The sequence below is a fragment of the Poecilia reticulata genome, chromosome 3 (genome assembly GCF_904066995.2).
Source record: "Poecilia reticulata chromosome 3, P_reticulata-male-v2, whole genome shotgun sequence".
NCBI classification, from domain to species: Eukaryota; Metazoa; Chordata; class Actinopteri; order Cyprinodontiformes; family Poeciliidae; genus Poecilia; species Poecilia reticulata.
Genome location: NC_088832.1, coordinates 16879378 through 16903188, shown reverse-complemented (window position 1 = coordinate 16903188; position 23811 = coordinate 16879378). Strand labels below are relative to the sequence as shown.

At 38.8% G+C, this 23811-nt stretch overlaps 1 protein-coding gene across 1 annotated transcript; it reads left to right on the top strand.

Moving 5' to 3' along the window:
* The first annotated feature begins 2299 nt into the window (after positions 1-2299).
* alx4a (ALX homeobox 4a) lies at positions 2300-21962 on the top strand. Its single transcript, XM_008405222.3, has 4 exons — positions 2300-2651; positions 12798-13117; positions 16616-16744; positions 18008-21962. The coding sequence occupies exons 1-4, from the start codon at positions 2300-2302 to the stop codon at positions 18326-18328; spliced, it is 1122 nt and encodes a 373-aa protein (XP_008403444.1). The 3' UTR covers positions 18329-21962.
* The last annotated feature ends 1849 nt before the right edge of the window (positions 21963-23811 follow it).

Below are 23811 nucleotides of genomic sequence, written 5' to 3'. Positions count from 1 at the left end.
GCTGACATACAGATGGACAGAGTTGAGAGTAATTAGATATTTGTTTTGAGTGTAGGATATGAAACCTAACTGCTGTAAAGTCATTTTGCCTCCCCTCCCCAAGAGGCACTCACACACTGCTGTGTTGGAAGTGCTGCTGCAAGGATGAAGAGGAGAAATATGGACACCTCTCAGTCTCAGGGGCTCAATTTGAAAAGCAATCAGCACTTTTCAACTCCTCTTCCACTCACATGCTTTCTCTCCTTTTTTCTCCCTCTCACACATGTGCTTGTATGAGTGCATGTGTCCACCATGTGTGCATGACTATGTGAATACATTTGTGTCTTCAGTGTAGTTTGCCCGCATATAGATTCTCACTTTGAGGATGTCATTTTTTTTTCTCCCCCCACTGCTTTTTGGCTGGATGTGATCTCAGAGCTCTGAGTTCTGAGTTCTGTTTCAGAAAAAGCATTTAAGAAATAAAATGTAATAAATGTTACAGTGTATTGTTGCGTTTCATTTTAATTATAACACAAAAATAAAAGCAACTCTGATATGCATTTTTTGCAACAAAAGCATACGTGTGACTATTATTATTATTATTATTATTATTATTATTATTATTATTATTATTATTATTATTATTATTATTATTATTATTATTATTTACCAATATTATTGCTACTACTAATAATAATGTATTTACTTTGTTGTTAATTAAATTTCATAATTATTTTTATTTGATTATTTGATTCTTTAATTTAATTTTCTCATTTATTTTGACACATTGAACAATATATTACATTTTTATAAAGCATAGAACATAACTCGTGTATTGGAACATGGTGTGTCTGATAGATTATATCAATAACTTTTATGTCTACATATAAAAAACGAAATATTAATTAAGAAACTTAGATGGAGGAGAGAGTCTTGTAATGACCGGAAACATTTGTCAGAAGAGTTCGCCTTGTGTGTATCTTCTCTTTTATCACTGGTGTTCAACAGTGCTTCTCTTAAAGGTTCTTTCCAAATTCGCTCAAAAATATTGACTTTTTATAAAACATAAAAAGAATATCCTGACCTCTGAAAAAGCTAATACATTTTTTTTTGTTGCAAAGCTTGTGGAGGTTCATTTGGTGGATTTCTTGTTAAATTTCACGGAGAGAAAAAGAGGGAACGCGAATTGCTGTTTGCATGATTTAAAATATGAATTTTATTGTTTCTCCCAAACTTAGTCATCAAGGAGCTCCGCAAAACTGACTGCACAGCGCACTGAATATGTATATTTTTTCATCTGGGTATCATGAAACCGACAAATAATTCCACTTTCAACTTGATTTTCAGAATCTTAACAGCCTTTGGCTGCTGTGCAAGAATACAAGAGGCTACAGATGACAGCACGCTGTGGGTCTGAGCAGTGGACTACGTCATATCCTCAATTTAATATTAAAGAATTGATCAGCTGCGTTAAAAAAAAAAAAAAAGATCTTTCGCCATGTATTTCTTATTCTGACCCAGGGTCTGGGTCTTTTTTTTTTAATAATATGACAAAATTGTTAATAAATCGATTGACCGAATTATTAAACCGATACTTTTATTTAATCGCAGATTATTTGGCGCCCGCATGTTTAGTTCTCTCCCTAAATTAAATAGGCTGACAATGACTAAAATCCGTTCTAAAAGCATAAAAGGCTTCTTTCAAAAATTTGAAAGACAAAGTTTTATTCAGAAGCCCCACTCTGCGGAATATGGATAATTTGCCCTTGATGAACCATTGCGAATCAAGCGTAAAATTGCGCTCTCTCTCCATCTCTCTCCGCCCCGGTGCTGTCCGTCACCCATCGCTTTTTATTCATCTCCAAATTACATTAATGTCATGTGTTGAGCCCCACGCCCCTGTTTTGCTTTTTTCTCTCTCCCCCTTTCTTTTTTAGCAAATAAGCAACCTAACTCGTTCATGTCATCAGCATAATCACTTGGGAGAGGTCCCTGAGGCCGGGAGATCTGGGTCCTATCCTCTGAGGGGAGACGGAGGTTTGTGTAACTCTACTCAAACCTGAGGGGGAGTTCGGAGTGTTTGGTCAACGGCAGTGGTTCCTGGAAAAGATCTGAATCGCTTCATAACCAAACCCAGCTGCGGTTCTGCTGCGGGCTGCAGCCTCTCCGTGCGTGCATGCGTGCGTGCGGGTGCGTTTTCATCTGAATGAGGTAGACGGAGAGGAAGGGGTTTCTGGAGGAGAGATAGAGAGGGAGGGAAAAGAGGAGAGGGGAAAAAAAAAAGTTTGGTCTTCTTTTCCCCTTGACTCTTTTTTTAGGCATGAACGCCGAGACCTGTGTCCCATACAGCGACATGACATCCATGGATTCATATTATAGCCCCTCTGCTGCTCAAGGTAGGGATCACCAGGCGGACCACTTTAGGACATTTCCAGCTAGTGACATCAAATACAGCTCCACCGCCTTCCTGTCCAGCAAAGGTCAGGCTTACGGAGAGAAGTCCCGGAGCCCCTTCCAGCAGGAGTGCCAGTCATTGGATGCCGCCGCAGCTGGGCACGGCTCTTTCAGCAAATACCACCTCTTCATGCAGAGGTCCTCCTGCAAAACACCGCCCGCGGACGACAAACTACTCCCGGAGAGGGGACACAACGGAGCGCTCGTCCCGTGCTATGGTGAGTGGAATAAAACAAGGGTTTCAATAAAATTTAAAATAAAAAAGTTCCTTATAAAAAGAGATGATAATTAAGGGTAGAACATTTAAAACTCTGTATCAGGAAAAACAAAAAAAAATCCACCTAACCGTTTGGATGTTGTCAGCCATCATTCATTGCTCGGCTTCCTCACAATCCGCCTGACTGGATGGGATAATGCGGCGGAGCAATAAGAAAAAAGCTGCTCCGTCTGTCCAAAAGTCGTTTTTGAAAATAAAATTCGCCTTGCATCCTCTTCGTGTCATCTCTACAACAGCATCTTCCTGAATGGCAGCAACACACCAGACAGCAGCGCGTAAGAGAAACAGAAAAAAACAAAACATGGCCCTGCAGCTGCAGAGCGCGCAGCCTGGTTATAAAGACGATTGACCTCCGTGTCCCTCAAACTATCAAATTGTCTGTTTGGACATCAAAATCAAATTAGGGCGCAATTAATGTGCTAATCTGCATTACAATCCTTAAAATTGGAGCTGAGTCGGACAATTGAATTAACGGGTTTTCAGATGACACACGCGGCGAGGTTCAAATTGATAATATTTGTGTGTCATTGCGCGGCTTGATTGGGTCCAGTTAGATTGATTTGCACAAGGAAAACTGCGCTAATTACTGACTAATTAGGGTGACTTTGAAATTAGGAACTTTTCCTCCTTCTGTCTTTTACATAGAAGCTGCATGTTTTAAAGTTGATTGCAATTTCTCCCCGAAAACGACGCAAATCCTCGATTAAACCATGATTTAACTGCAAAGACGAATTATTTCAAAGACTCAAAAAATCTCCATTCTGAAATGAGCCCTAAAATATCTTAAATTGGTTGTAGAAAATAATAATAGCCTAATAATAAAAAAACATACACACACATATATATATATTTTACTTCTGTTTACTTTAAATAATAAAACGTACACAAATCTGTAATCAGCCGCACGACAAACAAAACCGTTGTTTTGCACAACAGGGCAATTATATTCGCTGTTTTTTAATTTTATTTATCGAACTCATTTACGCTTTGACGTTTCAACATTTTTTTTTATTTTAAGAAAAACTTTTTAGGTAATTTGCATTTAAAAAAAGACTGAGAACGAGCTCTATCAAAAACTAAAAAAAAATAATTTAAACGTTTAAAAGCAAAAGTTCAAACTCAATAATGGACATTTCTGGACATGACGGAGCGCTTTTGCGTTATATTTCGCTGCAGTTCTCCGACCTGCATATTCATCATTCCTGCAATGAATCTGAAGAGCAGTTTTAAGATGTTTTGACAGCTTAGTCTTCTGGTAGCTCTTTATGGCTCCATCTTGTCAGGACCAGTGAGATAATTCTTCTTTTTTCCTTTCTGTCTTTCTTTTTTCTTTTCTTTTTTTTCTTCTTCTTTTTACCTCATGTGGGTCTCTTAAAACCGGCTGTTAAGTTTTTAGCACCCATTAACCCTGATATAGATCCGGTAAAAAGAGATGAAATAAAATTTTATATTACGTTGTTAACGAGGCACTTGTTAGGCTGAGTTTAAAAACCGTAAACACTCAGGATGCGAGACAGGGGCGTAAAATAAAAATAAAATAAAAAACCGAAATAAAAGTTTTATTTATTTATTTATTTATTTATTTATTTATTTATTTATTTATTTATTTATTTATTCGTTTATTTGTTTGCTTGCAACACATCCTACGAGATGAATAATATTCAAAATAGGTTACAACCTCTAGTTTCCGGATCATTATTTTATATTTTCATGTATGCCGTTTCTTAAATCAAGGCATCCGCTCCAGGTCCTTTAAAGTCTAAAATACTCCAGAGCGGCTCGTCTGGCATTCTTGTTTTACAGCTAAGCGGCGGATTCACCGTGAAGGAAAGGCAGGAAAAAATATCTCGGCCCTAAAGACAGAGGAACTCCGCCATTAATACGACTCAGATGTCAAACTTTTTTTGTTTGCTTTTATTCCCCCCATCCAGCCCTCCCTCACCCCCCCCAGCTCACACTGACTTGACCCCGCACTGACAAACCTCCTCCTTGGTACCTCCTCAAGCTTTGGATCAGAACAGTTCCTACTTTAATCGCGTTTAAGATCACAGACGCAAAGATGAAATTAAACAACGACTCACGTGGCCTGATAAAAAACAGATAAATAAAAAATAAGAGCCGGCTTGGAGGCTGCTTTACGCAATGATTGAACGGCCTTACTGACTTCTGACTGAGTTTAAAAAGTGGAAGTAAAATATGCTGAACCTGCTTGGGAAAATAAATAAATAAATAAAAGATAAATGACTCCTCCTGTGTTCCGTACTAGAAAATACTGAAATATTTCATCTGCCGGTTCACTTCCTTTATCAGAGATGTATTTCACCCAGAAGGGGCTTAAGCTATCAAAGATGGGCTCTGGTGATGTGATATGCAGCCTGATGTTCTCAGATGGTTTAAACGCTGAGCTGCCTAACCAGCAAGCTGTCAGCTTCAACTGAGACGCTTTTGTCTGACAGAAAGCAGAACGGCCGCTTGACAAATATTTACCTACATTTGGATCACTAAACACGTTGTTTACAGCCAGCGGGCTGTCAGTCACGCTGCTGAGTGTAACCAAGGAGAGGGGAGAGCTCGGTGCGTTGGCACACTGAATTACAAGAAGGGCAGAAGGAAATCCAGAGTGAAAGGCACTGCGTTCGACGAATGTAGGTTTTTAATCACATCAATAGCATCACAACGATATGCAGAACAAGCATTCATGGGATTAGTTTTTGTTTTAAAGGAAGTTGATTAATGGATAAAAAAAACAAAACTTAGAAGTACTCACTAAGGATAGTGTGGCAAATGATTACTTTGGAGAGCCACACCAAAGCAAAACGGCAGATGGTCAAGAGCATTAAGGTCAGGGTTTTAGACAGAAACTTTTCCTCAAAAAGTGCCTAGTAGTCAAAACTAACAGTCAAAATGTTTGGTTGTAACTAATACGATGTAACTTTTGTCATTAGTATAAAAGCAGCATAAAATCTATGTTGTGTAGACTTCAGAATCATAGACACATCTCTCCCAGGATGTGTCTTCTGTCAAGCAAGCATTTGTAAAAACACTTAAGATCATCTTCCAAAGATTACAAGAAAGTCTGGCTGCTCAGAAGGGAAAATATAAAGGAAACACTGAGGAACTTTGCACAGTTACATTCTACTTTGGGAAATGAGATGAAAGTGTGCAGCTAATTTTGAATGAAAACATACTGTAAAAGTGCTAAACTACAGAAATCTATCTATCTATCTATCTATCTATCTATCTATCTATCTATCTATCTATCTATCTATCTATCTATCTATCTATCTATCTATCTATCTATCTATCTATCTATCTATCTATCTATCTATCTATCTATCTATCTATCTATCTATCTATCTATCTATCTATCTATCTATCTATCTATCTATCTATCTATCTATCTATCTATCTATCTATCTATCTATCTATCTATCTATATTTATGATTAGAGCACTGTAGACTGATCAAAACATCAATAACCTCAGTGTCCCTAGAGACTTCCTCTTTTGATGTCCCCATGTCTTCTCTCCGTGTCCGCGGGTGTTGACCTTTAGCTTGGCTCCTCTGCCCCTCATATGTTTGGAGAAGAGGGAGAGTCCTCCTCTGAGCTTGCAGCAGAGGAATCATTTGAAACTCAGGTTGAAACTCTTTGGTGTCAAGTTAAAATTTGCTGCAGCATTCAGCATTGGCCTCCAGTTTAACAGCATAGCAGGTCCTATTACAACTCCTTAATGCTCGTGATCCCTTGTCATATTTGACTTGCGACACAATTTAAACTAATAACAGCTATCATTTTGCTTTTGTTAGGCCGATATAACCCTGCAGACTGGATGTTTTGGTTCTTCTGAGCGTTTAAAGAACGTTTTGGGTATCATTTCAGCATCCTGAGATTTTGTCACTCTTCAGGGGTTTTCAGTTCCCCTTTGTACCAGTTTTTGACCCCAACACAACCACTTCAGCCCCTGGTAACAGTCGTCTGTACAGATTGGTTGGAGCAGGGTGTAATGGGAACCAGCCCAGCGGCTCGGACGGCCGGGGGAACGCTTCAGCAAGTCCCTGACGTGAATGGAGGTGACAGGGACTCGGGATCATTTTACCATTTAGCCTAAAGTTTGGCAGGATAATTTACATTAGGCTCAGTTTGCATGGCCGACTGAGAGCAGCCGGACAGAAAAATGCTCATGAAGTCCACGAGTTCTTTTGGTGTTGTCGAATCTGTGTCATGTAAACTGAAGTCTCATACAGAAGCAGGGCTGGGTAAGGCAGACGGAGCGAATTAAATGTTTTAATGCTCAGAGTGAAGCAAGGTCAAAATCATAAGTTTGTGAGGGTAGCTGTTCTGCATGGCATTGTGGTTCCACCAACTCTAAATCATATAAAACTTTATAACAGGTTTTGAATGTTTGGCATTGTTCAACTGCAGCAGTTAGCGACGAACATAAAACCACTTCACAAAATGTAATGTTCGTAGTTTTTCTTTTTCCTATTTTTTTATGTGTTAAGGAAACGCGTGAGAAATTAGACACCTTATGTTTGACACTTGGTGTTAGTGAGCGGGTTTCGTCAAGATCGCCTTTGAGGATAAATATTAGTTCCTGTTTGTTTTTGTGGATTTTTACAAAAATTGAACTGCAGTTTCAAGCCGTGACTTTGAAATGAATGCATTGTGGAAGATGATCAGTCGAAGTTTAATTAGTTTGTTCCCTGAAACAGTGCAAAAAGAAAATAAAAAATAAAAATAAAAATTGTTATGGCTTCATGCGCTCATTAGTTAAAAGCAGTGAATCATCTCCTTTGTTTTTTTGTTGTTTTTTTTTTTTCAGAAACATGCTTTTTGATTTTGTAAACATAAACAATTAAACACAAACACAGTTAAGCTTCAATCTGCAAAATTTAGATATTTAAAATTTTCTCCTGCTGGGACGACTGCATGGGAACAAATATTTTAAATCATACTGGTAAGGAAACTATGAGAGAGAGAGAAAAAGAGAGAGAGAGAAAGAGTGTGTGGTCAGGCAGATTTAAATTAATCACATTTTTTTCATTGACTGCATGTTTATTTCACATAATATTGTATTATCCATGACAGTTCAAAAAGCATTGGTTTAATGTTTTCTGTAGCTCTTAAATTCAGTTTGTTCTCGTACTTTGATGAAGAAGCTTTATTTTCATTTCAATTTAGGCCGTAGCGCGCAATGCATTTCAGCACAAGATGGATGTCATTTTTATTAAAGGAAGCAAAATTATATTCCATGAAAATGTTGCTTTGAATGTTAGTTGTCATCTGTCCATATTTGAAGATTGTCAAATAAAAGATCTTCGGCCGTGATGCAAGGCATATGTCATTTGAATTTATATTTTTAAAATAATCTCTGAAATCAAGGTTATGTTTTTTTGTAACGTTTAAAGAAACAACTTGTAGAAACAGAATTAGATTTGTGAATATTTTTTTAATTATACCTAAGGTCATTTGGAAGAGGTCAAAATTATTTACACATATCGAGTGCTCACCAAACAGAGAGGTAAGAGGATCGGCAATAAACACTAGCCTTTTTTAATATGCTAATATCTCAGCTGAAATATGATGTTCTCCTTGTGTTTTATGTTATGTTGCTATCTCATTTTCTAAATATGATAAGAATTTTACTGGCGCTGTGTGTTGATGTTAAGTTGAGGTTGCCAACAGCTTTTGTCCCCCTCTAGTGGTAAAAAATCGTATTAATATTGAATAATACTACTACTACAACTAATAATAATAATAATAATAATAATAATAATAATAATAATAATAATAATAATAATAATAATAATAATAAAACAAATGAATGATGATAAAATATTGTGGCTTTTTCAGATTAGATCCTGGGACTTTGAGGATCTAAAAGTCCATAAAATGGATATTATGCATTGGATAGTTCGTCTTCTGTTTAGTAAGCATGTGGTTTATCGCTCTCCCTATCAATATGTGGTGTGTAATTTATAGTATTTTCTTTTAACACCGTGAGCTGACCCCAGAGAGGGCAGTCAGTAAAAAGCCAGGGAAGGTGCCATGTCGCTTTACAGCCAGTTAAAATTACTCTTTGATGTTGCAGCAGTAATATCTGTCCGGGCGGTTTTGACCTTCTAGCCCGTAAGGACTTGTTCATTGACATGCACACAAACATCACAACATTACACTGAGGTAAGGTCATTATTAGATCGGTAGACATGTAAATGTTGCTTTTGGAATCAGACTTTTTTACACCAACTGCAGTGAAGTCAGATGGAGGTTTTCTTTGCTTTTTATACCCTACTTTCTAAGCACCTAATTGTTCGGCATCTTCTCTGTGGACATGCAAAGCTATAGCAAAAACTATGTCATTTCTCTACATGAAGACTATGTCAACGTTTTCAGCAGACAGAAACAAAATTCTAATTACTTCTACTGATGTCTCTGCCTCAATGCGAGCTGCGTTTAAAAGTCTTACATATGTTGAGATGAAACGCCAAATACAGTCCTTATGTCTTTGTTGGAGTTTGCATCTCGATGCTGTTCATATATACGGCTTTCCTTGCAGGAGGTTTTAATATTTATCTCACCTGTGACAGATTTGAATGGATTAAAAGCAGGAGATTGTTACAATATCACGGTCTTGCCAAAAAACCTTAGGGATGCTGTTTGGGCAAAATCCTTTGATCAGAGAGAGGCCTCATGATTTCAAACAGCCTGAGCGCTTGTGCTTTATGGGGACCACGAGTCCCAGCAAAGAAAACATGACGCAACAGCAGTTTGACATTTGCCCCCCTTTGAAGCACAATTAGAAGATGTGATCAGGTACACCGCGAGTCTATCTCCAGCTATGTTGTAGAGTTTTGTATCTCATAAAGCTTTTTGTAAAGCTAAACAAAAATAAAGTAAAACACCGCATGCACAGCTCTACCACTGCGAGCGAGCAGGGGCGCCTCCAGATAAATTATAAGTGGTCGCTGAGGGGGAGGGACACTGGTTATTTAGGAGTGACACACCTGAACCATATAGTGGCAACAGCAATTTGTCAACTCAATGCAACAATGATTCCAGACACATATCAGAAGTGGTTCTGGAATGGAAAAGGCAGACTAACGTCAAGCCTTTGTACGGGCCCAACTTTGCTCACTACTAGAAGTAACATCTATAGACACATAGCCTGATCTGTACCAGGAGAGCAACCATTTCAAATAAAATCTACCAATTATGCTATGATGTATGTCAGATGTTGAGTCAGAATTGTACCAAAGGTTTGTTGATGTCAGTCAAAAACATGCAGTCTTCTTATTAGCAAATGTTTAAACCAACATTGGAAAGTTTTTTTTTTATATTAGAACCTGCATTTTTTTTCTAATATGTGTTTATTAGAGAAAATTCACAAGAGGGCCAAATGTTTCTGCATAATAATGAAAGTTGTGTAAACTTATAGAATTAGTTATGTTAGTACATAAAAGCGGTCAAATAAATAATGATGTCAACAAATATTTTATCTAAAAAATTTATTTGAAGCTTCCATGAGGTTAAAAGAAAAAAAGTAAAAAGCTTTCTTCCTGTTCCGCTTTTTTGTATTTCCACGAAAGCAATATAAGAAACATAAAACAGCTCCTGGTCAGTTTTCTTCAACACCTCCTGAATTAGTAAGAGTTTCTATATCGTCTCAAAATCAGACATCTTGTTGATTTTGGATCCTGGTGTCAGACCCACTTTTGGTTCTTGAATGAATGATGCCCGGGGTGCTGCCTCTCTCTCCCTCAACCTTTGCATCACTCTTACTGTGTGTCTCTGTTATTCCCTGATTTTCTGGTGTTCTTGGTGACTTTCATGACACTAACGTCCACAGGAATGGTCCCAGTTTGCAACAAATGTAATTTCCTGGCACTTATTGTACAAGTGTTTCTTATTAATTGTTTTATATTACGGCACAGGGACAAAGCATAATCAAAAATTAGACCTATTACTGAGAGTGCACTTCTGCGAGAACAATTGCTGTTTATTGGTAGATATGGAACTGTCTGGTGCAATAATTAAAGCTTAAGCTATTTTTCTTATCAGTCCGAATTTAGCTGTATATTATAGTGATTCAGCCATGTCTAATACTTGCCAGAGAGTTAATGAGAGCACTATTTCTATACCTCAGGAGATGATAAATAAGCAGTAATAATGGAGATCATCAGTGAAGAGTTGACTTTAAGCTTCCCTGAACTGTTAAATCATCTGATGTAATAGAAAAACAGGTAAGAAAAGAAAAGATGGAACCCAGAATGGCACTTTGAGGAACTTTGTGTTTTCTAATTTATGATTTGAACTTAGAAGTACTCACAATGCCTACTCCACATCCTCAAAGAAAATAACTGTGGCGTAACATACATGCTAAGTTCAATACATACAGATAAGCCCAAAATTATCCATACCATCTAGAAGATTTACATTTAAATTACAGCTTAATAAGTAAGCAATAAAGTCAGTTAAAGAAGATTAAAATTCAAATTATAAAGTTGTTTGGCAAATTTTAAGTGCTTTAGGAACTTCTAAACATCTCCCAGTTTTACCTTGATAAGTTGTTGGATGAGCAGATAAGCTTTAGATGTCAGCAGTCCTAAAAATAATTTGATAAAAGGTTGTGTTACTGAAACTGAGTGAGACAGCTCTCGCTGAGCAGCCTGTTCCCATGTCCTAGATGGGAATGTGTTTTACCGAGGCGATGCATTAGCAGTCCTTTTTTTTTCTTTGAGCTGGATCAGGCAACGTTTCCAAAGGAGTTGCTAGTTCACAACAGAATACTGGCAGAGGCAAAACTGGAAATTTATGATCAGAGAGCTGCCTGAGGTTTTGCAGCTAAACTGCAGCCATGAAGAAATCAAATGTGAGTGCAATCGACAAGGAGAATACGATTTTTTTGTTTGTTTGTTTTTGTTTTTTTGGATCTGTAGAAACCGCCCAATTTATTTGTGATAATACTGGTGCAAAAACGGACTTTTTAGCCACTCCGAGACATTTTCACCGACAAACGGCAACTGAGTGGAGAGAATAAAAGGAGAGGTGTTTATGAGTGTAGAGGACAATGCTGGTGGTTAAGTCTTAGTCATGGAGTGAAATCTGCAACATTCACTCACACATCATAGAAAAAAACAAACTGTCGTCTACTGGGTTAAGCAGACACTTTTACAAGCGCACGCTAAACACGGCGCCAACACATTTCACAACAAAATTTCAGTGCACAGAGTGAGAAATTTCTTTATGCCGCCCTGTCGGACCTCATAAATTAAAATATTGATCCCACAAAGAAATCATTATTTCTGAATGCTCTGTCAGAGGCCCGTTACTGGAAGTTTAGTCAAAGAAGGCCCCTCGTTTTCTTTTGTTTGATATTAGAAAGAGCTAATGAGATGATCCATGTCTATTCCCAGGAGGAAAATCCTTTATGATGGGCCCCAGATCAGAAAAATATCACACAGAGATTTTTCATTGGAAGATTTTGTTGGATTTACGACCAAAATATTCAGCAGATTTTTGCACGTGAGCCAAGGCAAGAAAAGTGTTGAAAAATGACTGCAAAAAGAATGTTTAGATAGTTTGAAGATGGCACTTCAAACTATCTCTCTCTCTCTCTCTCTCTCTATATATATATATATATATATATATATATATATATATATATATATATATATATATATATATATATATATATATATATATATATATATATATATATATGTGTTTTACTGAAAGAAGCAGGAGAGAAAATAAATGGGAAATAGAGGGAATACAGTAAAAGTCCATCTGGCTGGAAATCAACAAGGCCTCACTTATTCTGAGCACTCAGAATAAGGTCACCTGAAAAATGAAAATACCTTTCAGGTCCAAATGTATCAAACACACATATCCTGCTTCGTCTTTCTGTCTTCTAAAAATTACACTGCATTTTCCCCACTACAATACATTACACTTATAATTATTCCCCTATTTTTCTCATTTGTCTTCAGTTTAATAGCAACAAATTTACAAAGAGTTGTTTCATTCCAATCATTAAGGCTTGAAAACAATGCGTGTAAGAGTTTCACACACTTCCTGTCTCTGCAGGTAAGGACAGTTCAGGCCTGACAGACTCTGATTTGGCCCCAGACTCTGATCCACCTGGAATGGACTCCAGATACTTGGCTGTGAAGGACCAGGGTGTCAAGTCGGCCTCTGAAAGGTCGCCGAGCAATGACTTGGCGAGTCCACTGGAAAAAGTCGATGGTGGCGAAAGCAACAAGGGCAAGAAGAGACGCAACCGCACCACCTTCACCAGCTACCAGCTGGAGGAACTGGAGAAGGTTTTCCAAAAGACGCACTATCCTGACGTTTACGCCCGGGAGCAGCTTGCTTTGAGGACCGACCTGACTGAAGCCCGAGTGCAGGTAAGATAAGAGAGCCCACGCAACACTAAATGGACGTGGGGTACATTTATTCTGAAAACAATGCTTAAAAAAAAAAAAAAAACTCTCAAGAGAAAAGGCTTTAAACAACCAAACCTCCTGGACCCTTCAGCATCTGCAGAGATAAAGTCACTCACAGAACAACATGAGAGATTTATCTAGTAATGTGGGAGTGGAGAGAGAGAGAGAGTGTGTGGGGGAGTGAGAGCTTGCAGAGGCCAGGGGGCCCAGGGTGGATCAGGGGGGCTGAGGTTTGAGCTGCCTGGGCCTCATATGTGCAGTTTAAAGAGAGCAGACTTTCATCAACACATGGCTCTGCAATGTTTTTCCATAGGATTGTCTTGATGGCTTTATCCCTTTGCACTTTCAACATTTAGTTTCCTGAAATTGCAAGATCTCTCCTGTCAGTTTCTCTATGAGCCGAGGCTCACAGCGCCCCTCTGACCTTTTAGGCTCAATTAGCTTAGAAACTGGTCACAACTGCTGTAATGCATTCCCACATCAGAGAAAGTGAAGGAGACCTCCCGCCATATTCTTGCACCGTGCCTTTGTGTGGTGCATGTGGATGAGGACCAAAGCCCTTGGATTTTCCTTGTTTTTCTTTCATTAAAGACCCGTTCAGACAAGAATGTGTCCCTGCTGTGGTCTCCAGGAGGTGTGAAACCTTTCCCATGGGTTTCCGTTGGTTGGTCAGCGACTGTTATACGCGTACTTCAAGTTCCGGCCCAAAGCAAGCCTCATATTTTAAATTCTGGCTCCGTTCTTTCCGCACCCGTCAATTTAGATGAGATAAGAGACCGATCAAAAACAATCACCCACACGATGAGCTGAAATGGTGAGCGGAAAATACAGGAAATCTGTGCAGCCCCCAGAGCCGTAACTCAACCCAGAGTCTGAAAGGCATGCCGCTCTGCAGTTCGTGCCATCACTGACCTGCCCGCTGCAGATGGATGCAGCTTTACAGTCGTCGGCTCTCCCAGCAGTCCTCTTAAACACCCAGGTTAAAAAGATAAAAGGCACAGGATGCCTTGTCAGCCAGAGGATAGGGTTTTGTGCTCCTCTCAATTTGCATGCAAGAGGGAAAAAAAAAACTCATCAGGTCAGCATCTGGAGGAAAGAAATGTTAGAACACCCTAAACTTCTGATAAAAAATGCATTCTTCAAAACATATAGCTTTTTTCTCACAAAAGAAAGGAGAGCAAACTGATCTCACCGGCTCATGTTTCACATACACGCACATCAAATAACAGGGGACTTTTTGTTAAACAACGCCAGGGCCTGCCGTTGTTTGCTTTTGCAGTCTCAGGGTTTCAAAGGAAGAAGGTGAATTCAGATCTGAGTCACACACACTACATGCGAAGGTCGGGGGTCACAGGTCAGGGGTTTCAGTAGCATCACATCTCTCAGATTTGCAGCTCTGATAGTCCAGAGAGCCGCGACGGTATCGGACGTAGAGTTCACCGGGGAAACACAGGTGTCCACGTGAGATTATAGATGAAAGACGAGACGCAGATCCCACCTACAGAGAGGCAGAGGAGGCGAGACGCTCGGAGCACAGCTTAAAGAGCCGAGGAATATCCTCAATGTTATGTTATGATGTGAAGTTATCTGCTAAACTAAGATAGAATGTGAAACTATATGAAACCATTTTAGCAACAAGAAGAAAAGTAGTGTTTTTAAGTCATCCTCATTTCAATTTCAAGTCATTTTAGCACAGACAATTTGAACTGGCACTATTAAGCTGTTTGTCTCTGTCTGACACTGAACCAGACTAATGTTTGGTGTTTGGCACAATTAACATGATGCCATTATCCCCATTTTGTAGATGCTGGAACAAAGAAAAGGCAACATACAAACACATGTTGCAGAATTTAACATATCGATAAAAGTTTGACAGCAAACAGCACAGGAGAGCCTGCTGCAAGTCTTACTGGATAAATTGTATTTTTAATGAGTTTTAAATGAAAACAGTAAACATTCATGGTATATCTCTTTAACCTCAGTCTGCAGGTGGCATCTGATGACCTCACAGGGAATATCAAGGGCTCCATTTAGAGCGTTTTTTTTTTTTGTTGAAAATAAGAACAAAAATAGCTGATGATGAACATAAACATTGGTCAGACATCCTCCTGTTATGTTATTAGAGTTTTATGGGAGCTGGAAAACTGAAGCCAGGGCTCAGCAGACCCCCCACCCCCCCCCCTTTTTTTTTTTTTCTTCTCCTACTTGGTTTGGAAGGTGAAATGAGTGACAGCAGAGGCGGGTTATCAATCCTCTGAGCCGCGCTCCCACTTCAAAGTGTTTTCAGCCCCCGTACAGCCCTCCTGCTGGGGCCAGTTTGGTATTTCTCTGCTCTTTCTCTCTGGGGCAGTAACATAAATAAAGGCTCATTGAGAGTCTACCAGCTACTTAAGCTGTCAAGGTCTTTACCAATTACTGTCACAAGGCAGTGTGTGCAACATAGAAATATGTTAGAGCTGCATAATAGCCAACAGACTTGGAGCGGGGCAAAAACTGAGATGTTCATGGATTCGGGATTTGAGGGAGAACGTGGCGTGCTCGATCATTGCAATAAATCCATAAAGAAGCCTTGAGACAACCATCTCCGACTGGGTGGTGATGATTAGGCTCAAAAGAAGACATATCAAACATCAAGGAAAGAGGGATTATGGCCTCAAATCGGTGTGCCTTCGTAATTTAGAAGACTGCGTCTCAAAGCCAGAGGTTTTAGGCTTCAGGAAATTAAAAGGGGAAGATCCAAACAAACACCAATTATCATCCCATCTCACTTTTCAATCTCCCCGTTTTGCATGATATCAGGAGAGCACCAGAAAAAATAGTCTGGTTTGAGTTGTGTCCAAAAAGGTAAGATCAATGGAAGAGACAACATTTTCAGGAGACAATAAAACCAAATGTTTAAATTTAGATGTCTAGATTTGTTTAGAAAAGAAAAGGTAGATGATGATTACGGCAACAAGAGGAAAAAAACACATTTTGATTACTGTCAGATTCTCTACTGGAAAGCCAAACACACTAATTTTTGCAGTAAACACAATGAGATTTAGATGTCAAAGACAATTATGGAAGAGAAAACGCAACACAGTGTGGTCAGACAACAAATAAGCATTGGTGAGATGATTCTAGAGCCACAAACTACATGTGAATGTCTGTAGTAATTTGTTTCCAAATCATCCACCTCCTCTTCCGCCTCAGTCACACTCGCACAGCTTTAATTGCGTCTGAGTTGCAATTTTGTGACTTGTGAGTTCACACTAAGGTTGTGGGCTTTTTTTTTTTTCATGAGAATCAGATTCCCAATTAAAACATCTAGATAAAAGTACTTCCTTTGGAGCTCAAGCAAAAGTGTGTTTGGGTTGGGTAACACTACATTTCTGCCATTCCAGACTCATTTTAACTTCACCTCAAACTTCTTGCTCTCTTGAAAGATGTATAAACTTTTGTTTTTTTCTTATTTGTAAGGTGTGGTTCCAGAACCGAAGAGCAAAGTGGAGGAAGAGGGAGCGATTTGGTCAGATGCAGCAGGTCCGAACACATTTCTCAACTGCTTACGAGCTGCCGCTCCTGACGCGTCCTGAGAACTACGCACAGGTACGGGAGTAACTTTTTACACCGTGTTCAAAACACAACAGTCCAAACAGATAAATTTGAAAAAAAAACGTTGGGGTTTATTGAGTGCTAACAGGAGTCTGCACTGGAGATTTTTGTTTTAACAAGAGTGGGATAATTGAGTTCAGGTTTGGTCATTCTTGTTGTTTTCACTTTTGTATCGATTTATGTAGCCAAACCTGGTCCTCTTTTTTTACAGCTAGAAAACAAGTTTAGCAAACTCATCAGTGGATTTATGTACAGTGAAGAATGGCCCAACTCAGCTTTCATTAGACGGACACGGGATTTTGAAATACTGATGTTGAAGTGAATTCCAAGTTTATTTGAAAACATAAAAATATCCTTTTAAAATGGAGTTATACTAAACGCTGTGGGTCAGACATCAGCTTTATTGATATTAGCTGGCTGCAGTTTGCTGCTATGCGTTCCTATGGCAACATACTCCCCTTTGATTGAACTCATGTGAATAACCAATAAAACTTTTCAGACTTTAGGTTAGCAAGGGGTGTCTTAAAATATTACTGGTACATCCCAGTATAGTAGAGTATCATCATAAATATCAAAAATGTCATGTTCTATAGAATCAGTAAAAAACGAATAATATATTTCATAACTCTATTTGTGTTAAGTGCATGCTAGATGAACTGGTTTCTCTTAACTGACCCCAGGAGTTTGTACATGATTGGTTATTTTCTCCTGTGTTGTCCTATGACGGACTGGCAACGATGTTGGTTTGAAAGTGGCCTAATTCAAGGAATGCAACAGCTATAGTTCATTTTCTTGATACTGTGCATCTGTGTGCAGTCGCTCTTGAAACCTTGACTCTGACGCACACCTTATCAGTCTCTCCAAAACTCATGCATGGGCTTTCCTTCTAAATTCTCTCATGTCCTGTTGCATACTTTCTTACAGTCTTTTGTTGTTTCACTCAATGAAACAAAATGCTTGGCTAAAGCAAGATTAACATTAAGATAAACTTTGTTGTACCCTAAGGGACAATTTGTTTTGCAGCCAGCAAAGAACAAATGAGTCCTTTGAATGGCTTCTTTAGTCGTGTGGCTCAGTGATGGCTGGACCAGACTCAGGCTAGCTCTCTTACTCATTATAGTGAAGGCCATAACATAAGATTACTGTATAAACAACCAGCAGAGAGGTGTAATCATTTTGTCTGAACATGACAAATCAAACACCTTAAAAATGTTTCTTATGACACCTCTACCTCTACCTTCCTGACAATGTTTTCAGATCCAGAACCCCTCCTGGATCGGCGGCAGCAGTGCAGCATCTCCTGTCCCTGGCTGCGTTGTTCCCTGCGACACCGTGACCACCTGTATGACCCCACACCCCCACTCTGCCAGTGGGGTCTCTGACTTCCTGGGCGTATCGAGCCCCGGGGGACATGTTGGACAGCCTCACATGGGCAGCCTGTTTGGCGGCTCTCCTGGCATGGCCGCAGGTATCAACGCATACGATCTCAACATGGATCCCGACCGCAAATCCTCCAGTATCGCTGCTTTGCGTATGAAAGCCAAAGAGCACAGTGCTGCCATTTCTTGGGCAACATGATGCGCCGACGCACTCTGGATGGGGGGATCTTACGCGAACTAGGGGCACTAAAGTCAAAACTCTGCAGAAAGAAGTGAGTGCCTTTATAAATGCTGCAACAAAAATGATTATGAGCATCAGAGATGACTGGCAGATATTTGCCAGGTTTCAGTGCCTCTGCTGGAGGAAAGTTGGTGTGAAAAGCCTGATAGAAAGAAATGCTGTGTGGTCCTAAATACAGACAACGAGGAGGATTTCAAACACTCTCTCATGCACTTATTTGCCCACGTTTATTGTCTGTGCATTGCTATAAGTGTATGCCGTTTTGAGTTTGGTGCTGTTTTCATTTTTACTTTATTTAATTTTTTTTGTAGAATTTTTTTTCTGAATTCTTTGTACTTTTACAGATACATCAACCAAAAAAAAAACTGAAAGTCATTGTTAATTTTTTTTAAGCCACAATGATTTTTTTCTTCTTTTTTTTTCCATCAACAATATGTTTAGCATTAGCACATTTTTTAAAATCTGAAATACCGGGGACTGTAAAGAAAAACAAGCGTTTCAGAAAATCATCCTGCACATCCATCACGTCAAGAAGCTCCTCACATTCAGCACAGCTTTCCTTCAAAGCAATTACTAGTGCAAATTTAGGAAGGCCTAAACCCGTAGGCGATTCTGTTTCCTCACATCTAAATGTCGAGTGGGTGAGATATGATTAGGCCGAGTATGATCGAGAAGGGAGATCCACCTGCTGCACTGAGTGGGCCTGCTGATGCCCACAGAGAGGAGGCGATGGACGAGGAAGTGAGAGGGGAGGCCGCACAGCAGGCCTGCTGGACTCTCTGGAGCCTTGAAACAGACGCGCCTCTCTTTCCAAAAAGGACATTTTCTCTAATAAGTGGACTCAACAGAGCCCCTTGCCTTGCTTCAGAGAAGGAAGCGCCCTCTACTCAATCAGACTGTCAGGAATAACACAGAAACAAGCAATCCCTCACGTTTGAAAGAGAGAAGACCGGCACAGATTGCAAAGTGTGCGTTGACGCTTTGAGGCTTTTCAAGGACTTGTCACTGTTTAACTTTGAAGGATTTTCAACAAGAAGAATGTGTCTAGCTGTCAAAGCAGTTAAGTTATTAAGGTATTTAGGTATTTTTTAAAATCTTTTTTTTCTTTTCTAGTTGCTCTAATCAAAGTACTTACAGCATCAAAGTCACTGTTAATTGAAAAACGTCTTTATAGGGGATGGCCATGTGACAATAACACAGTTATTAATTGTAATCTACATTTCAAGTGACGCATGAAAGAAGCCTGTCAAAAAGTCTAAATCTTTGAAGTTCATATAAGAAAAACATTCTGGCAGAGTTTTAGTGTGGGTGTAATTGTTAGGTTCAATGCCTTTCAATAAAGAAGGAAAGGCAAAAGAGCTCAGCACAGTCCAGAAACGACTGGCCCGATAAACAGTCCTGGTTCGAAATGTTGCCACTGAAGAGAAGCACAGAACCAAAAATATCTTTGCAAACAGATTCAAATAAAAGGAGATCATTGTAGAACAGCATCTAAAGATACTAAACATAGAGCAGATCTTAATAAAGTTTTCTATTAAGTCATTATGCTTTTGTACTGTCAAATCTATGCTTCAGGCCCGCAGCATGACACCACCTTTGCCACATTTTTGGTTGACTCCTCATTGTAAAACATTGTCCTTTCTAGACTTGATGATAATCTTTAGTGAAGACTAATTATACAGGTGACTGATTAAAACAGGGTTAAGAAAATCTTGGCCAGTTGTCTCTTGGCCTGTTATTGACTAAAAGTCTGATGTTTTCTTCATTATGACAAAGAAACAGAAATCAGTCAATTTCCACATAAAGAAATTAATAAAATTTTGTGCTATACCAAATTAAAAAAAATTAGCATAACATATTTTTCATCGAAGAAAGAATTGTTATTTTTATGTTAAAAGAAATTTAAAACAGTCAAAAAGACAGGAAGGCATCAATAATAGAGCCTAGGACAATTAAGTGATTTTTTTTTGTCATTGTTGAAAAGACCTTTAGTTAAATTTACCAGTTGTTACAGGTTTTTTTTTTTGTTTGTTTTTTGTTGTTTTTTACAAGGGTGTGTTTACCTTCAGTGAATACTCAGACTGCTTATCAATTATTTAAAACTGAGTGTAGAGTAAAACGACAGGTATTACTTACTAGATACAGGAAGGAGAATAGACAGATAAAAGTCAGATGGACTTAGCCAAATGTTTCAGATCTCACTGGGGATATCATTCATATATCTTAACAATAAAGAATATCTTTCCCCCTGGCAACAGCTTCCTCTAGTGACAGAAATAACAAATGAAGTTTTCCATAGTTTGATAGCATAGGGTTGGACATATTTCCTGTGACCAGAAAGCTAATCCCCGGCTTAAACAATAACAAAGATGTTCAGTTTCTCAAAAAGTCAATCTGAAATACTGCACCGGGTCGAAAGGCAGAGGATTTCCCCAAACTGAACCCCATTAACTTTCCCTTTTGTTTGGCTGGAGCAGCAGCTTACAGGCCATAATCTGTCAGCAGACATCACTCTAAAATCATCTGCATTATCTTAAACTCTGTGGTGAAATTTGCAGGGTATGTGTGTGCGTGTGTATTCTTTATGAGGTTGCCCCCTCCCCTCCGTTTTAGCTGAGGGGTTGAACGAAGGGCGAGCTGTGAGGGCGTCTGTGTGTTCCGGTGTTCTGGGAAAAGGACAGTGCACACAGCTGCGGTGGAGGGGTAAATGCAAAACAAACATGCCTCACACATGCTTCCAGCTTCAGCTGTCACAGCTCTGCTTTCAAACGATTCGCCCCTATCACACATGATGCACCGCGCCTCTTCCTGGGCTCGCTTCCATCACGTCCAAAACAGCCCCAAAAGCTGCAGCCAATAATCAGCTGCAGGGTCCGAGGGCCGCACAGATCAGTGAGGCTCTTTAATTAACACAGAGCCATGTGGAGGCTGAGGACCACCATATTGTGTGTCAGGATGGACAGGAGCATCTGGTTTGACGAAGACTGTCCATCTGCACAGAGCATGCAAACGCTACGGCACTGAGTTGCTCAGGTTTACAGAACACATACTCAGTGTTTTAGCTTGTTTTTTTTTTTTTTTAAGAATTTAGGTTTTGCTTGTTTTTTTTGTTTTTTGTTTGTATCTTTTATCGGTCTATTAATGCCAGGAAGAGTCTTCCTGTCCGCTGCATTAATTCTGCCATGAATGACTCCACTTCCCAGTTTTCTCAGTTTCTGATACTACTGAAGTCAAGTAATCAGCATAGGAGTAACTATATGATGAATATATGTGTTGATGCATTGTTGTACATGCAGAGAAGATTGATGTGTCGTAGCTCTTGGAATTGTAATTAAATTGATGTTTAGTCAATATTTTTGAATCAGTTTATCAAGTATTTAAACATGCTATTAAGAACTCTTTGAATATACACTTTTTTTTGGAAAACCTTGAGGTGTATACATGTATTTTCAAAGATGAATGAACAGAATTTGTCTGCTTATGTTCTTTAAAAGTTTTTTTTCCATGTTTGTGGCTTTAAGCTACCTTTTGAGTTAAGAAATCTGCTCTCGCATGTGTTGTTTGAGTGATTAAAGTACTATAAATTATTGCACCTTGGTGAGAGTTTATTACCAAGTCATTTTCTCACATCTGTGTGGGTTGATGGTGAACTTGAACAGGCTTAGAAAATGTATGGTAATAAATACCCAGACACTTTCCTTGGAAATTATGGGAATTTACAACATAAAACTGGAAATTGTGGCTAATTTATACAAACTGATTCATATCCAAGCATAAATATTTGTTTAGACCTCCATGTGCTATTTGCAAGTTAAACATTAATGTCATATATCAAATATATCAATATACTGCTAGCACCAAAACTTGCTTTCTTTTATACAGTTGGGTGACTTAAATACTGAGCTCTGGGTTCAAAAAGTTAGAGAAATCTCTGGTGCACATAATGATGTACTTTGCAGTGCAAATTGATATGGGGGGTGAGTCAACATCCCCTGCAATAAGCAGCAATGTGTGCATGTTATTGAGGAATTTTATAAACTCAAGAGTAATTTCATGGAATCTAGTTGTTTTAGTCAAGACCATATGAATCCCCCCCAAGTAAATTTAAAAATCCAGCTTTGAGCCAACTGGTTTATATTCATTTAATCCCATGAAAAATGTCTAAATATTAAATATTGAGGAATTTTGTGGTCCTACATATAGTTCAGTGAAGTGTTTCACTCCGTTTCTCTGCCATCTATTGGGATCACAACAAATTCTTTTAGCACTTATGACCAGCCACACAGGTGTATTACAGGTATAAAAAAAATGGTAACAAAAAAAATAAACTGTTTTATGCAGTGATTAAAAATTATCTTGTCAATTTAAGTAGATGTTATGTACCTCTGGCTAATAAAAAGCCCTGCCTGCATTACGGATGCTACATTATATTCTTGAAAGCATTTCAACAGCATGAACTATTTCTGCACTAGAAAAAAAAAATCTTAGCCTGTTTGTTTTCTAAGCACAACGTAATTCCACTTTCTTGTTTTTTTTAAGTTTTAGTTACTCTTTATACTTTAGACTTGAAGTACAAAGAATGGCAGAGATACATACAGGTCAGTATAATACATAACTAAAGAATATTTTGGTCGTTTTTATAGAAATGCTCATTGTTATGTTTGAGGTGCACATTTACGTAAAACAGGCTAAGAAGTTTGGAAAATGTGAAGTGAATTTACTTTGCCATTACACTATATTTTATGAAAAGGTTAAATATATAGCTTCTTTATACGAGTTCAGGATTCAGTTCATGTAGAAATTTATTATTTTATCACATTTCAAAGTCTTAAGTGCACTAGTGTACACCTGAATTTTTTTTTTTTTTTTTTAAGTTTAGGCTAATATTCTTATTTTAGGTAATAAAATGAACACTTTTCAAAAATAATTCCTAAGAGGTTTGCCAAAAAAACATTAAACTAGTTGCACAACCACAGCGCTGTGGTTTTTCCAGAGTTGCTCAGTGAACCAAACAACACAAATTACTCGACTGATGTCGTACAAAGCAGAATAAAACCCCAGCATTTCTCCCATTAGTATTTGAAGATCATATGTCACCTTCAGCTTTCAGAAAAGGCTTTCAATAATAATGAAGCTTAGGAATAACTTGTCTACATCTGCTAAGAACCCACGAATGTGCTCCAGTTCGCCAAAACCGTTGTCATCCATTCGGCCACATCCTGAAATCCTTCTGCATTTCAGTCGCATTTGAAGAGACACAAGCACTGAAATGAGATCTCCCAACCAGCCCGGATACTCGCGCTAATTGAAGCTGATAAAAATACGAACTGCACCCATCTGAACTGCTGACATTGAACAGGGCGGATTAGGAAGCGTACATTACAAGCAGGTGACGGACTGCAGGGAACGGCGCGCCGGTCACGAAGAGTCACACTCTGGAT

What these genes read in the sequence shown, in the direction of transcription:
- alx4a (XM_008405222.3), top strand. Translation starts at nt 2,300, where the DNA reads ATGAACGCCGAGACCTGTGTCCCATACAGCGACATGACATCCATGGAT. An exon ending in AGCGCTCGTCCCGTGCTATG is followed by an intron (nt 2,652 to 12,797) that starts GTGAGTGGAATA and finishes CTGTCTCTGCAG; the next exon opens with GTAAGGACAGTTCAGGCCTG. An exon ending in GTCCTGAGAACTACGCACAG is followed by an intron (nt 16,745 to 18,007) that starts GTACGGGAGTAA and finishes CAATGTTTTCAG; the next exon opens with ATCCAGAACCCCTCCTGGAT.